At 44.0% G+C, this 13,515-nt stretch overlaps 1 protein-coding gene across 5 annotated transcripts in view; it reads left to right on the top strand.

The window, feature by feature from the left end:
- Nucleotides 1-13,515, top strand: part of aebp2 (AE binding protein 2) — a 138,227-nt gene that overhangs the window by 67,462 nt on the left and 57,250 nt on the right. For all 5 annotated transcript variants that reach the window (XR_005462270.1, XR_005462269.1, XM_038811087.1 and 2 more), the window contains exon 5: nt 1,361-1,485. Coding sequence is in view for 3 of the 5 variants with exons in the window: in XM_038811087.1 (XP_038667015.1) it covers nt 1,361-1,485 (125 nt within the window). In the remaining 2 variants the exon portion in view is untranslated. The remainder of the gene's footprint in view (nt 1-1,360; nt 1,486-13,515) is intronic.

Raw genomic sequence — 13,515 nt, 5'->3', positions numbered from 1 at the left:
CAGTGGCTCAAGCTGCTTTGTTGTGGTAAGCAGGAGTTTTGCCATATTCAAAGTAACTTTTAGTTTGTAAGCAAATAACTGAGAAGCACAACTCATGCATTTATGTGGATAAGAATTTCATCTGCTGGTGAAAGTGTTCTGTTTCAGATCACATTGTCTGATTTAGAGAACGTGTGTGGGCCCTATTGTCTGATATAGAGAACATGTGTGGGCCCTGAAGTGTAGGCAGTAGGGTGAGAGAATATGGCTCTCTTTGGAAGTATGCTTGGTTTTGTTTGTTGCACCCTGGCCCAAACCAATTAATTAGGTCATTTGACATGGAAAGTGTGCACAACATCAGCTGCTTTATTGGAATTGAATCTCCAGATTGATTGTCCCCCATTCTAACATAGCCATTATTCACTGACATCGTATATACTATGTTTATAGTGTTCACAAGGAGTGACATCTGGTCTGAACTATTTGCAGTGGAATAAACGGTTCTCCACCGAAGTAACTATTTACAATTTTAATTACATCTGTACACCTGATGCACGTTAATTACATTTTGGGAAGGGATTCCATATTTTATACTGATCTATTGGCTACAAAAGCTTTATCTTACTACCAGGATAAAAGTCACATCCTGTCCCTATGCTGGGTATTCCTTTGTAATTGCAACACCTGTTGATGACAGATGGTGAAGAGATACATTTACAGCTATTATAACATGAGTTCCAGTGTGTTGCAGTGGTGTAAGAAAATCAAGGTATCATGTTTTGGTGGAGGCAGCAAGTTTATGTAGTTGTCAGAAATAGGAGACCGTTACAAGCTGTAATTTATTGAGAAGTACGTATGAAAAAAAATGAATTTGTTCAATTGCAACTGGCTGTTAGAGCTGAGAAAACCTTTTATTTGGGGAGGAAAGTGGAGTTTACATTTAAAATCTTTTCAGAACTGCTCCAGTTGTTTCACAGATTGTAGTATATAATGTGGACATATGAAGACTTAATAGTATTGCATCTGGATACACTACTATCTTGTCTTCTTGTAAAGATATAATGTAACCACTTTCCATTTTTTTTCCAGCCAATTTGAAATGACATGCATAGCTTTGATCACTAGACTTTGTTTGCTCCAGCATGCTTTGCCTAAAATATCGAAGTGCAATTCAGATTGAAATTCTTTTGTACTGTGACGATTTTTCCAATTATTGTATCATTGCTTTTTCGTTTTCAGAACAGGTAAAGCTGAGTAATTTTTTCTATCATTTCTCCCATGACTTTAACTGGTAGCTTTAGAAAATTGCAGTCATGCAAATTATATTGTACCCACTGGTGACCGGCTCCCTTTTGATATTTTATCTTGTGTGTTTTTACAGCAAGACCACATGACTTTTTTGATGCACAAACAATGGATGCCATAAGACATCGTGCCATCTGCTTTAATCTTTCGACCCATATTGAAAGTCATGGAAATGGACATAGCGTTGTATTCCATAGCACAGTGAGTAAAGTTTTGCCAATGGGCTGCGCTTCCAATCATTAAGCTGTTAACTTTCAGGCACGAAACTCTTACTTTCACAGCATCCTTCCATCTCCGTACACTTAAGGCTAAAAGAAAAAGTGGACTGGAAATATATAGAATAAAAGATTGAGACAGACATTTCTGCCAGGTAACATATAGCACATTACTTGGTAAACTAAATGTATAGCTACCATGTGCTAGCCAAATAAGTATATATACACACAAGACCACATGTGCATCACCATTATATTTGCACTGGCCATATTCCTGTCCCTGCATATTAATGTATTCTGATTTGTGCCATGTGCACCCCATGTTATCCGGATGCACTCATGAAATCTGTTAAATCATAAGCAAGGTCTCCCACTTGATTTCGTGGTTTAGATGATGCTCAGCCTATCATTTATCCATAAGCCCGAATTATTAGTTAATGAATTGGTTGATCTTGGTTCAGTAGCAATTATCATTCCACAATTGGCCTCTGCACCCTGGACTGCAGCAGTAACATCAACGACCGTGGATCGTGGCATATAATTCGACCGTTGTAGCTTGAAAAAATCCTCCACAAATGGAATTACTTACCATCCTGTATGAAATGTGTTACGTCACACAACCAAAAAGGAGGCACTGAAAAACTACACCACTTAACTATTCTTTTTAGGCAAGGTGAATATTTTCTGTATCTTTGAAACTAGTTTGGTCTGGTGCCTGGTAATAGACATTTGTGCCAAAAGAAAATTAACATTTTCCACCTGCCTAACTGCAGCCAGCAAATGAGAGATGTACTGAACATATCTTGAATTCTATGGCAAAATTCAAGCTTTTTGCTTCCCCTATTAAAATCGAACAATAGGAAAACTATGCAGGGGACCGTCTATCTGCTTTTGATCAATTGATGCACGTGAAACTCGATTCCAAATTCAGGTTCCTGCATTCAAATCAATTGAAATTACATGTTGAGTTAACGTGAGACCTATTGATCAAGCACAACCCAAGGATTTTTTTTTTCCACTTTTCCACCACTAGATTTATTCACTTATTTTAAGTTCAGCAGATAGAAAACTCTGCAAGCACCTCTGGGGAAAAAATGTCCATTGCGTCAGAGTGATTAACCTTCCTGATCTGTGAAGTGAGGACATTGAGTGCCATCATCTGAGACCGTAGACTCCTCGTTTGCCTTTCAACCTGGATTCAATCCATCACCACCTCCACTCTCCTTGCAGACTCAGTTGATCCAGAGATTCTGATCATGCTATATGCTGGGAAGGCGAAATGGTCCGTGTGGCAAGTTGCTAGTAAAAGTGTGGGAGATCGCCCGAGTTTCTCTGGTGGAACCGGGAGTTGGGCACCGACCGGGTGACTCAGCTCGCAGAGGAGATGGAACCTCTCACCCTCACCCAGCTAAGTCTCCTGCCAGTCCGGGGCAGTGAGCGAATCTGTGACCCATTCCAGCAATGCCTGCACTCTGCCAGCTGGGCAGGGAGGTGGTATTTCCGGCTCTGGAGAGGGTCCCTGGCCATGGGGGTCCCCCAGATCCTCTAGTTCTCTTCCTTTCCCGGACTTTCTGCAGCCGAAGATCAGGATCTTCCACGAGCTCCAGCAGCCCAGTCCCAGCACCGTTGCCATTGTGCAAACTCTACTCTAATCCCTTTAACATTGTCCACCAGCATCCCACCTCCAGTTTCAATGAATAACAAAATCTTCACAAAACTACCCCTAGAGTGGATGTGATAAAATGTACACACTGACACTTTTTATAGTTGAAGTTATTTTTCACACAGCTAGAAGGTTCAGTGAACCCCCACCCACCGGTATAATGAATTATAATCTTTATTATTGTCACGAGTAAGCTTACATTAACACTGCAATGAAGTTATCATAGTCATAGTAATTTCAACGTTTAAAAATAATTATTTCAAAACTGATGATCTAGGAAGGCGGAACCAACATATTAGTAAATGCCAGGTATAGACCTAAATATGCCTTTGGCACCAGAATAGTGTGGTAATCTTGTATGACAGGTCAGCATATATTACACGATCTACAGTACTTATTATTTCCCTTTTCATGCCTATGGAGAAACACTGGATGAGAATTGAAATGGGTGATTTGAATTGCAGTTCAGGATCAGGTATGAGTGTCCACTTGGACACGGCACTACAGCCGCTCATGAGACAGTGTACCTGACCAAGAGTAATACTTGTTGTAGTGAAGAAAATCAGTGTATAACCAAGTGTTTTTATTTATAATTCATTCAAGGGATGTGGGCATTGCTGGCTAGGCCAACATTTATTGGCAACCCATAATTGCCCTTGATAAGGTGGTGAGCTGCAGCCTTGAACTGCCCTGTTCAGTTGGTGTAGGTACGACCACAGTCCTGTTAGGGAGGGAATTTTGACCTCACGGCAGTGAAGGAACAGCGATATATTTCCAAGTCAGGATGGTGTGTGGCTTGGAGGAGAACTTACAGGTGATGGTGTTCCTATATATCTGTTGCCCTTGTCCTAAATGGTTGTGGGTTTGGAAGGTGCTGTCTAAGGAACCTTGGTGAGTTCCTGCAGTGCAGATGCACACTGCTGCTACTGTTCGTCGGTGATGGGGGAATGAATGTTTGTGGATGGGGTGCCAATCTAACGGGCTGCTGGCTTCTTGAGTGTTGTTGCAGTTGCACTAATCAAGGCAAGTGGAGAGTATTTCATCACGCTCCTGGCTTGTGCCTTCTAGATTGTGGACCGGCATTGGGGAGACGCGGGGGTGAGTTACTCGCTGCAGGATTCCTAGCCCTGACCTGCTCTTGCAGCCAATCATTAGTCCAATTCAGTTTCTGGGCAATGGCGACTTGCAGAGTGTTGATCCAGGCTGTACCAAGATCCTTGGCATGCTCTGATGGGCACAGGATAGTTCACTTTTTTTAAATGCCAACTCTGGTCAGATTCTGCAGTACTGTTGACATTGGCTATTGTGCTGAAGTATGTCTCTCTGAGCTGGATGCTCGTGCCTGTGTCGGGCAGATGGTGCAGCAAAGTGCAAGCGATAGTCAACTTGTTCGGACTGTCTGACCTTGTGATGCTGCATAAAAATCAAAACTTCACAATCATAGAAATCTATGATTCTACAAGGCTTGCAGTGAAAAGATTTGCAACACAGAAGTATAAAACTAGTTACATTCTGAGTAGCTCCTGAGTTAACCCCTGCTGGTTGTCTCTGCCTCTGTCTCTGTTGGTGTCTCTGTCATGTCTCTGTCATGTCTCTCTGTGTCGGGCTGTGTCTCTGTGTCGGGCTGTGTCTCTGTGTCGGGCTGTGTCTCTGTGTCGGGCTGTGTCTCTGTGTCGGGCTGTGTCTCTGTGTCGGGCTGTGTCTCTGTGTCGGGCTGTGTCTCTGTGTCGGGCTGTGTCTCTGTGTCGGGCTGTGTCTCTGTGTCGGGCTGTGTCTCTGTGTCGGGCTGTGTCTCTGTGTCGGGCTGTGTCTCTGTGTCGGGCTGTGTCTCTGTGTCGGGCTGTGTCTCTGTGTCGGGCTGTGTCTCTGTGTCGGGCTGTGTCTCTGTGTCGGGCTGTGTCTCTGTGTCGGGCTGTGTCTCTGGCTGGCGCTCTGTGTCTCTCTCGCTGGCGCTCTGTGTCTCTCTCGCTGGCGCTCTGTGTCTCTCTCGCTGGCGCTCTGTGTCTCTCTCGCTGGCGCTCTGTGTCTCTCTCGCTGGCGCTCTGTGTCTCTCTCGCTGGCGCTCTGTGTCTCTCTCGCTGGCGCTCTGTGTCTCTCTCGCTGGCGCTCTGTGTCTCTCTCGCTGGCGCTCTGTGTCTCTCTCGCTGGCGCTCTGTGTCTCTCTCGCTGGCGCTCTGTGTCTCTCTCGCTGGCGCTCTGTGTCTCTCTCGCTGGCGCTCTGTGTCTCTCTCGCTGGCGCTCTGTGTCTCTCTCGCTGGCGCTCTGTGTCTCTCTCGCTGGCGCTCTGTGTCTCTCTCGCTGGCGCTCTGTGTCTCTCTCGCTGGCGCTCTGTGTCTCTCTCGCTGGCGCTCTGTGTCTCTCTCGCTGGCGCTCTGTGTCTCTCTCGCTGGCGCTCTGTGTCTCTCTCGCTGGCGCTCTGTGTCTCTCTCGCTGGCGCTCTGTGTCTCTCTCGCTGGCGCTCTGTGTCTCTCTCGCTGGCGCTCTGTGTCTCTCTCGCTGGCGCTCTGTGTCTCTCTCGCTGGCGCTCTGTGTCTCTCTCGCTGGCGCTCTGTGTCTCTCTCGCTGGCGCTCTGTCTCTCTCTCGCTGGCGCTCTGTGTCTCTCTCGCTGGCGCTCTGTGTCTCTCTCGCTGGCGCTCTGTGTCTCTCTCGCTGGCGCTCCTGGAGGCACTTCCATACAGTTTTTTGCCATTGCTGACTTCTGCAGTCCATCTTCATATCCGAGTGGTATTGCACCAAGTGTGCAATGTTTAGCTAAACGTGGTTGATGTGTTGCTATTCAGAGGCTGCCAGTGTTAACTTAAATAAACTATCCGCTTGTTTGTACTGATCCTGTTCTGAAATTTTCCACTCACCTTCAGTCTCCCTCATGGACCATGTTTTTTGCAATTTCGCCTTGTCCATTATTTTTTTTCTTTTTCTTTTTTTATAAATTTAGAGTACCCAATTATTTTTTTCCAATTAAGAGGCAATTTAGCGTGGCCAGTCCGCCTGCCCTGCACATCTTTGGGTTGTGGGGGTGAAACCCACGCAGACACGGGGAGAATGTGCAAACTTCACACGGACAGTGACCCAGGGCCGGGATTCGAACCCAGGTCCTCAGTGCTGTAGGCAGCAATGCTAACCACTGTGTCACCATGCTGCCTTTCACCTTGCCCATTATGACCCCGTCCTGTTTCTCGACCGTGAGTAAATACGATTTCAAGCTATTTCACATCCGTACACTTGCCTCTAATGACAAGATTGTTGGTGGCCGCAAAGAAGAAATATAAATTAAACACTTTGAGATGATGCATCCTGAAATGGAATCTTGACACTCATTTCTGACCTCCTCGCATGGCCACCAGACAACAGCTCCCCGGTGAGTCATTAGACCAATTTTACCCGCAGCAAGTGCATACACAGCCTTTAGATCTGGGCAGATGTTGGGTGACTTTGAGGAAAATGGCTGACTATTTCTCATAGCCTGGGTCATGTATAAATCTGCTACACACACAGTTTCAGCTTCCTTGCCCAGTGAAATACAAATTGCTTATTGTCACAAGTAGGCTTCAAATGAAGTTACTGTGAAAAGCCCCTAGTCGCCACATTTCGACGCCTGTTCTGAGAATTTAAAGCAAATCAATTTAAAGCAAAAACTGGACAACCTCCGTGTTAGTGTGTATCATAAGCAGCATGCCTCAGCTATGGCTTAGATGGTAGCACTTTGCGGCAGAAATTTGAGTTAAAGTCCCACTCCAGAAAATTGAGCACAGCAATGAGGGCTGACACTCTTATTATCTATTACTCAGGGCATGCTGGACGATCAGAGTATTTTGGATGACACATTAAACCAGAACTCGTCTGCCCTTCAGGTGGACGTAAAAGAACCAATAGTGCTATTTGAAAGAAGAGTTATTTCCATGGCCGCGGCCAATATGTATCCCTCAATCAAAATTACACACAACTGATTAGCTGGCCATTAGCGATCACATTTCTGTTCCTGAAACGCACACATTTCAAGAAGTACTTAATAATAATCTTTATTAGTGTCACAAGTAGGTTTACATTAACACTGCAATGAAGTTACTGTGAAAAGCCCCTAGTCGCCACATTGTGGCGCCTATTCCGCTACATGGAGGGAGAGTTCAGAATGTCCAATTCGCCTAACAAGCATGTCTTTCGGGACTTGTGGGAGGAAACCAGCGCACCCGGAGGAAACCCACGCAGACACTGGGAGAATGTGCAGACACTACACAGACGGTGACCTAAGCCGGGAATCAAACCAGGGTCCCTGGCCCTGTGAAGCAACAGTGCTAATCGCTGCTACCGCGCCGCCCTTTGGCTGTAAAACACTTTGGGGTTTCTGGTGTTTGTGAAAGGCGCTATATAGAATTCCGACAATGCAGGTGGAGGCCATTTAGCCCATCGTGGCTACACCGACCCTCTGAAAGAGCAACCTACCTATATGCCCATATATCCCGTAACCCCACCTAACCGTTGGACACTAAGGAACAATTTGGAATGGCTAATCTACATAACTTGCACATCTTTGGACTGTGGGAGGAAACCAGAGCACTCTGAGGAATCCCATGCAGACACTGGGAGAAAGTGTAAATTTTTGACAGTCACTCGAGGCCAGAATTGAACCCAGGAGCCTGGTGCTGAAGCATCAGTACTAGCCACTGTGCCATCGTGCTGCCTAAATACAGTCTTTCTGTATGCAAAATGATCATTAAGGTTCTCCTGTTATGAATCCACTGCGCAGTAAAATTCGGAGCGCTGGCATCCAAGTGCACATTATTGCTGGAAGAAAATTCGCAATATAAAGTTATTTGAGAATCAAGTTCAATGCATTTGGAGCCAATGGTATGTTGATTGGCAAGTCGTGTCCTCATCAAACCTTAAATTTGCTCTGACCTTTTTCAGTTAAAAAAAGTCCCATTGAGAAGGAAAGGGTCTGTTTCTTTGTGGTCAGTGTGCAGGGAGAGGCAATTCTTAAGTAACAAACAAGAAAAGAGGCATTGGTAATAAAAACTTATAAAGTCTACAAGGTTCCAGATTATAGAATTGCTTACATGCAGCTATTAAATTTTGTGTAGATTTTTCAATTATGGGCTGAAACAGGCAGCACGGTAGCACAGTGGTTAGTACTGTTGCTTCACAACTCCAGGGTCGATTCCCGGCATGGGCCAGTCTCTGGAGTATGCACATTCTCCGTGTCTGTGTGGGTTTCCTCCGGGTGCTCTGGTTTCCTCCTACAAGTGTGTTGTTAGGTAATTTGGACATTCTGAATTCTCCCACTGTGTACACGAACAGGTGCTGGAATGTGGCGACTAGGGGCTTTTCACAGTAACTTCATTGCAGTGTTAATGTAAACCTACTTGTGATGCAACAATAAAGAATATTATTATTTTGGATTCCTTAATAAAGGCATATAGATCTTTCTAATCTTCATAAAATTTTAAAACGAAAATTTGAATAAGTACTGATATCACGGCAATGCTGCAATTAATTTATAATGTACAGATGGTGTTCCCACTAATGTGTGTAACTTTCTTTTGGAACTTTTTTGCAAATATCTAATCCTGATCCAAATATTTGTGTTTAATAACTGAAGACTATCATCTCTGGTCTATTTATGAGCAAATGCTAGAATTCTGTACAAAAAACGTCAGGCTTTCTAGGTGAAGGTTTAGGGGTATGGAGTTTATGAAGAGTAAGCTGTAACAGACAAAGGAATTGATGAAGAAAAGCACACTGCAATTACTTGAAAGCTGCTAGGTCCTTTTTGTAGTTAAATGCATTAATGCTTCAGCATAAGTCAGCCAGTGTAATTCTGCCAAGTTGGTGAGCAGAATGATTTACCTCTACAGTAAATTGCCATGCTCTCATTTTATGAGACTGTTTCCAGGTATTTATTATACCTTAATTCTGGTCATTATGCTCCCATGATAGCTTCGATATTCTAAAGCTGGTTGGAACACGAGTCATTTTTTTGACCACCTCTGGCTTCTATCTGATCAAATAAATAACCAAGAGCCATCTAGTGGTGGCTCTTGAGTGTGGATCTGTTCTATACTTTATGGATTGTCAGAAATTCTGCAGTGGGGCCACACACCTTTATAGCTTGAGTACTGCATGGGTGACTATTTTAACAAAAGTAAATGGCTTGCTTTAGATCTGCCTTTTGTAATTGCGTCCCTGTATCTGATCCTTTATTTCTGTTTTCCACCACTTGCGTGTTCCAACTTGTAGTATGAGGCATTTCAGACTCTCTTCCAAAAGGTTTTGCCTACTGCTATTTTTTCCCTTTCTGACTAATGTATTGATAAATGGCATTAAATTGGCAACTTTCCCATAAAACATGAGATGGTTTGTGGAGAAAATGAAAAATGTCAATACTGTGGATGGGAGTGAGAAGTATAGATGGAATTATGTTGTATTTTTGACATAGAACATACAGTGCACCCGGCCCATCGTGTCTGCACCGACCCACTCCACCCCATCCACGCAACCCAATAACCCCCCCTAACCTTTTTGGTCACTAAGGGCTATATATCATGGCCAATCCACCTAACCTGCACGTCTTTGGACTGTGGGAGGAAACCGGAGCACCCGGAGGAAATCCACGCAGACACTGGGAGAGCGTGCAGACTCCGCACAGACAGTGACCCAGCGGGGAATCGAGCCCAGGACCCAGGGGCTGTGAAGGCACAGTACTATCCACTTGTGCTACCGTGCCACCCTCCGCATTTAAAGTTGAATACTCTGATCCAAGTGTTCTATTGTCCCGCATAAAGTTCAGCAAAAACGTTTAAACACCCGATAGCTGAAAGGCTTGATGTCGCACTGTTGCAGAACTGTTGGGTGCTTTTCTGATTGGAGGGCTGTGACTAGTGGTGTTCACAGGGTTCAGTGCTAGGCCCGTTGCTGTTTGTAGTATATTTAAATGTTTGGAGGAAAATGTAACTGGTCTGCTTAGTAAGTTTGCGGACGACACAAAGGTTGGTTGAATTGCAGATAGCGATGATGACTGTCCGAGGATACAGCAGGATTTAGATGGTTTGGAGACTTGGGTGGAGAGATGGCAGATGGAGTTTAAACTGGACAAATATGAGGTAATGCATTTTGGAAGGTCTAATGCAGGTAGGGAATATACAGTGAATGGTAGAACCCTGAAGAGTATTGACAGTCAGAGAGATCTTAGTGTACAGGTCCACAGGTTAATGAAAGGGGCAACACAAGTGGAGAAGGTAGTCAAAAAAGCATACGGCATGCTTGCCTTCATTGGCTGGGGCACGGAGTATAAAAAAGCTGTGTTGAACCTTAGTTAGACCACACTTGGAGTAGTGTTTAATTCTGGTCGCCACACTACCAGAAGGATGTGGAGGCTTCAGAGAGGGTGCAGAAGAGATTTACCAGGTTGTTGCCTGGTATGGAGGGCATTAGCTATGAGGAGCAGTTGAATAAACTCAGTTTGTTCTCACTGGAACGACCGAGGTTGTGGGGCGACCTGATAGAGGTCTACAAAATTATGAGGGGCTTAGAGTTGATAGTCAGAGGCTTTTTCCCAGGACAGGGGTCAATTACTAGTGGGCATAGGTTTAAGGTGCGAGGGGCAAGGTTTAGAGGAGATGTACGAGGCAAGTTTTTTTTTACACCGAGGGTAGTGGGTGCCTGGAACTCGCTGCCGGAGGAGGTGGTGGAAGCAGGGACGATGGTGACGTTTAAGGGGCATCTTGACAAATACATGAGTAGAATGGGAATAGAGGGATATGGACCCCGGAAGTGTAGAAGATTTTAGTTTAGACGGGCAGCATGGCCTGCGCAGGCTTGGAGGGCCGAAGGGCCTGTTCCTGTGCTGTACTTTTCTGTTCTTTGTTGTAACTTCAAGTGCTATTATTGCTGTTTGTGTGGAGATATTTGGGTAAAGGCAAGTATAAAACTGCAGCCTGCCACTTGGGTGAATTTGTGAGCAATTGGTCATTTTTTTTAAAAAAACAGCTCTGATTTCAAAATCTCTTGAATTTGAACCTCTTGGCATTTGTGGTTTGCTGGGATTTTCACTTCCAACCGTGTGGTTAAACCCGCCACATTAATAACTGTGTGGAATGGGATCCTGCAACCATACTCCAGATGTGCCATTGATCAGAATGAGAGACAGGAGTTTCTTTAAGAGGTGGTATCATTTGTCCATCCCACCAGTGCTCATTCACAGTGAGTACCTCGGGATGTAATGTGTTGCAATGCTTGTGGTTCATTTTGATCCCCAATCCATAAACTGTCTGCAGCTGCATTTAATTTGCCTGTGATAATTTGCATTGACAGTAAAACAGATGCCCACTACATAAAGTGGCCTTCAGTGGGAAGAGGGGTGGGGATGTATAGGGGAAGCCAGCATCTGAGCAGAAGGAAAGAGGCCTCTTAGAAAAATGACTATCTCTGGAACCTTGTTTAGGAGTGTTTCTAACTTTCCATTTCACTCCCATGGAATGGAAAAGGGGCGAGGAGTAAAATTGCAACTTATGGAAAGATGCAGAAACCTCTATTCACTGAGGATCTAGAAAGAAAGTCATTAGGATATTTTTTCCATAGTCTCATGAATTGCTATGGTTCTTGTACATATTTGACCCGATGCTCCGAAATTCCTTTAGAAGGAAAAACCCAATTTGTTAATTGTCCTATGGACTACACAAGTGGATTTCACTTCATAATTGGCATGGTAATCCTGCACAGGAAATATCCAAGTTTTAAAAGGGAGCAGTACATCGCACGTGCAAAAATAATCCATTTGGTTTTCACATTAACTCCCCAATCTGTTTCGATAGCATGCAGAAACCCCATATCTCACAAGCAATTGTTTTTCTCGGTCTTGGTTCAGTAGGACTTGAGATTGTTGGAATATACATTGAAAAGATTACCAGTTGCATGCTACGCAGAAATGTCATTTTGCAGTAATACACAGCTGAGAGTCAGATGAGCTGACTTGCCACCAAGCTCCATTGGGGCACAACTGAAGTTGGTGTTTATAAGTGAGAGGAATAGACTTGGGCCACTTGGCCCATCAAGTCTGCTCCACCATTCGATCATGGCTGACAACTCCACCTTCCTGCCTGCATCCATAACCCTTCAACCCATTCCCAATTAAAAATCTGTAATTCCTCAAATTTGCTCACTGTTCCAGCATCCACCACACTCTGGGGTAGTGAATTCCACAGATTCTCAACCCTTTGGGAGAAGTTGTTTCTCCTCAACTCTTGTTTTTAAAATTGCTACCTTTTATCCCAAGACTAGGACCTCGTTCTAGAATGCCACATAAGTGGAAGCATCTGCTTCACATCTACTTTATCCATACAGTTTATCATCTTGTATACCTCATTTTGATCTCCTCTCATTCTTCTAAACTCGAGAGAGTATAGACCTAAACTGTTCAATCTCTCTTTATCCGACAATCCCCTCATCTCTGGAATAAACCTAGTGAACCTCTGAACTGCTTCCAATACCACTACATCTTTCCTCAAATAAGGTGGGAATTGAAGTAGTACAGTGCTTTAGTTTATAAACCTCCTATTACTTGGGCGAGTCAATTTTGTCGTGCAATATTGAATCACATTAACAAAAGCTCAAAATGTTAGTCTGATGGTAAATTTGAGAATTCAGTGAGTAGATTATTGTAACAATTCTTGACAGTATAAAACAGTTAAGGAAAATAATTCTTCCAATCTTTGGCTCGATGATGGGACGAGTATCTTGAATGTTTTGGTATTTGCCCACAAGAGGGCAGCTCCCACTCACTTTAAAGATATTTCACCATTGCTTTTCAATCCGTTGAAGCAGCAATTGACCTCGGTTGTTTTTTCCTATTTTAGCTGAAGATTGGAGACGAGATAAAAGCTATTTATATCATACCTTTGTAATACCAGGCTATCTGAAGTCAAAATACCCTTTGAAATGTTGTCATGATTACAATGTTGCGAGACACACCTGCTAACTTGTGCAGTCCCATTAAAAGCCATGAGATATAAATGACCATATATAAATGGTCATATAATCTTGGTTCTGTCCATTTCTGTTATTCAAATGGTCCCATGGAATCTCCTAATTACACCCAAGATGACAGATGAGCAATGTCCCATTTGAAAGGCAACATTATTGACACTGGAATGTCAGTCTAGGTTACATGTTCAAGCCTCCGGAGTGAGACGTGAACCTCGTGACCTTGTGACTAAGAGGCAAGAGCGCTAGCAATTGTGCAAGGTTACCGCTTTTCTACGTCGAGTGCCAGTTACATCCCTCATAGAAACGCTTTGTTATATGCTTTAGCCACAAAACTAGAAATGGTATTTTTGTTCTGGATGATTAAGCAACTAGAG

The sequence above is a fragment of the Scyliorhinus canicula genome, chromosome 11 (genome assembly GCF_902713615.1).
Source record: "Scyliorhinus canicula chromosome 11, sScyCan1.1, whole genome shotgun sequence".
Classification (NCBI taxonomy): Eukaryota; Metazoa; Chordata; class Chondrichthyes; order Carcharhiniformes; family Scyliorhinidae; genus Scyliorhinus; species Scyliorhinus canicula.
This window is presented reverse-complemented; position numbering and strand designations above follow the sequence as displayed.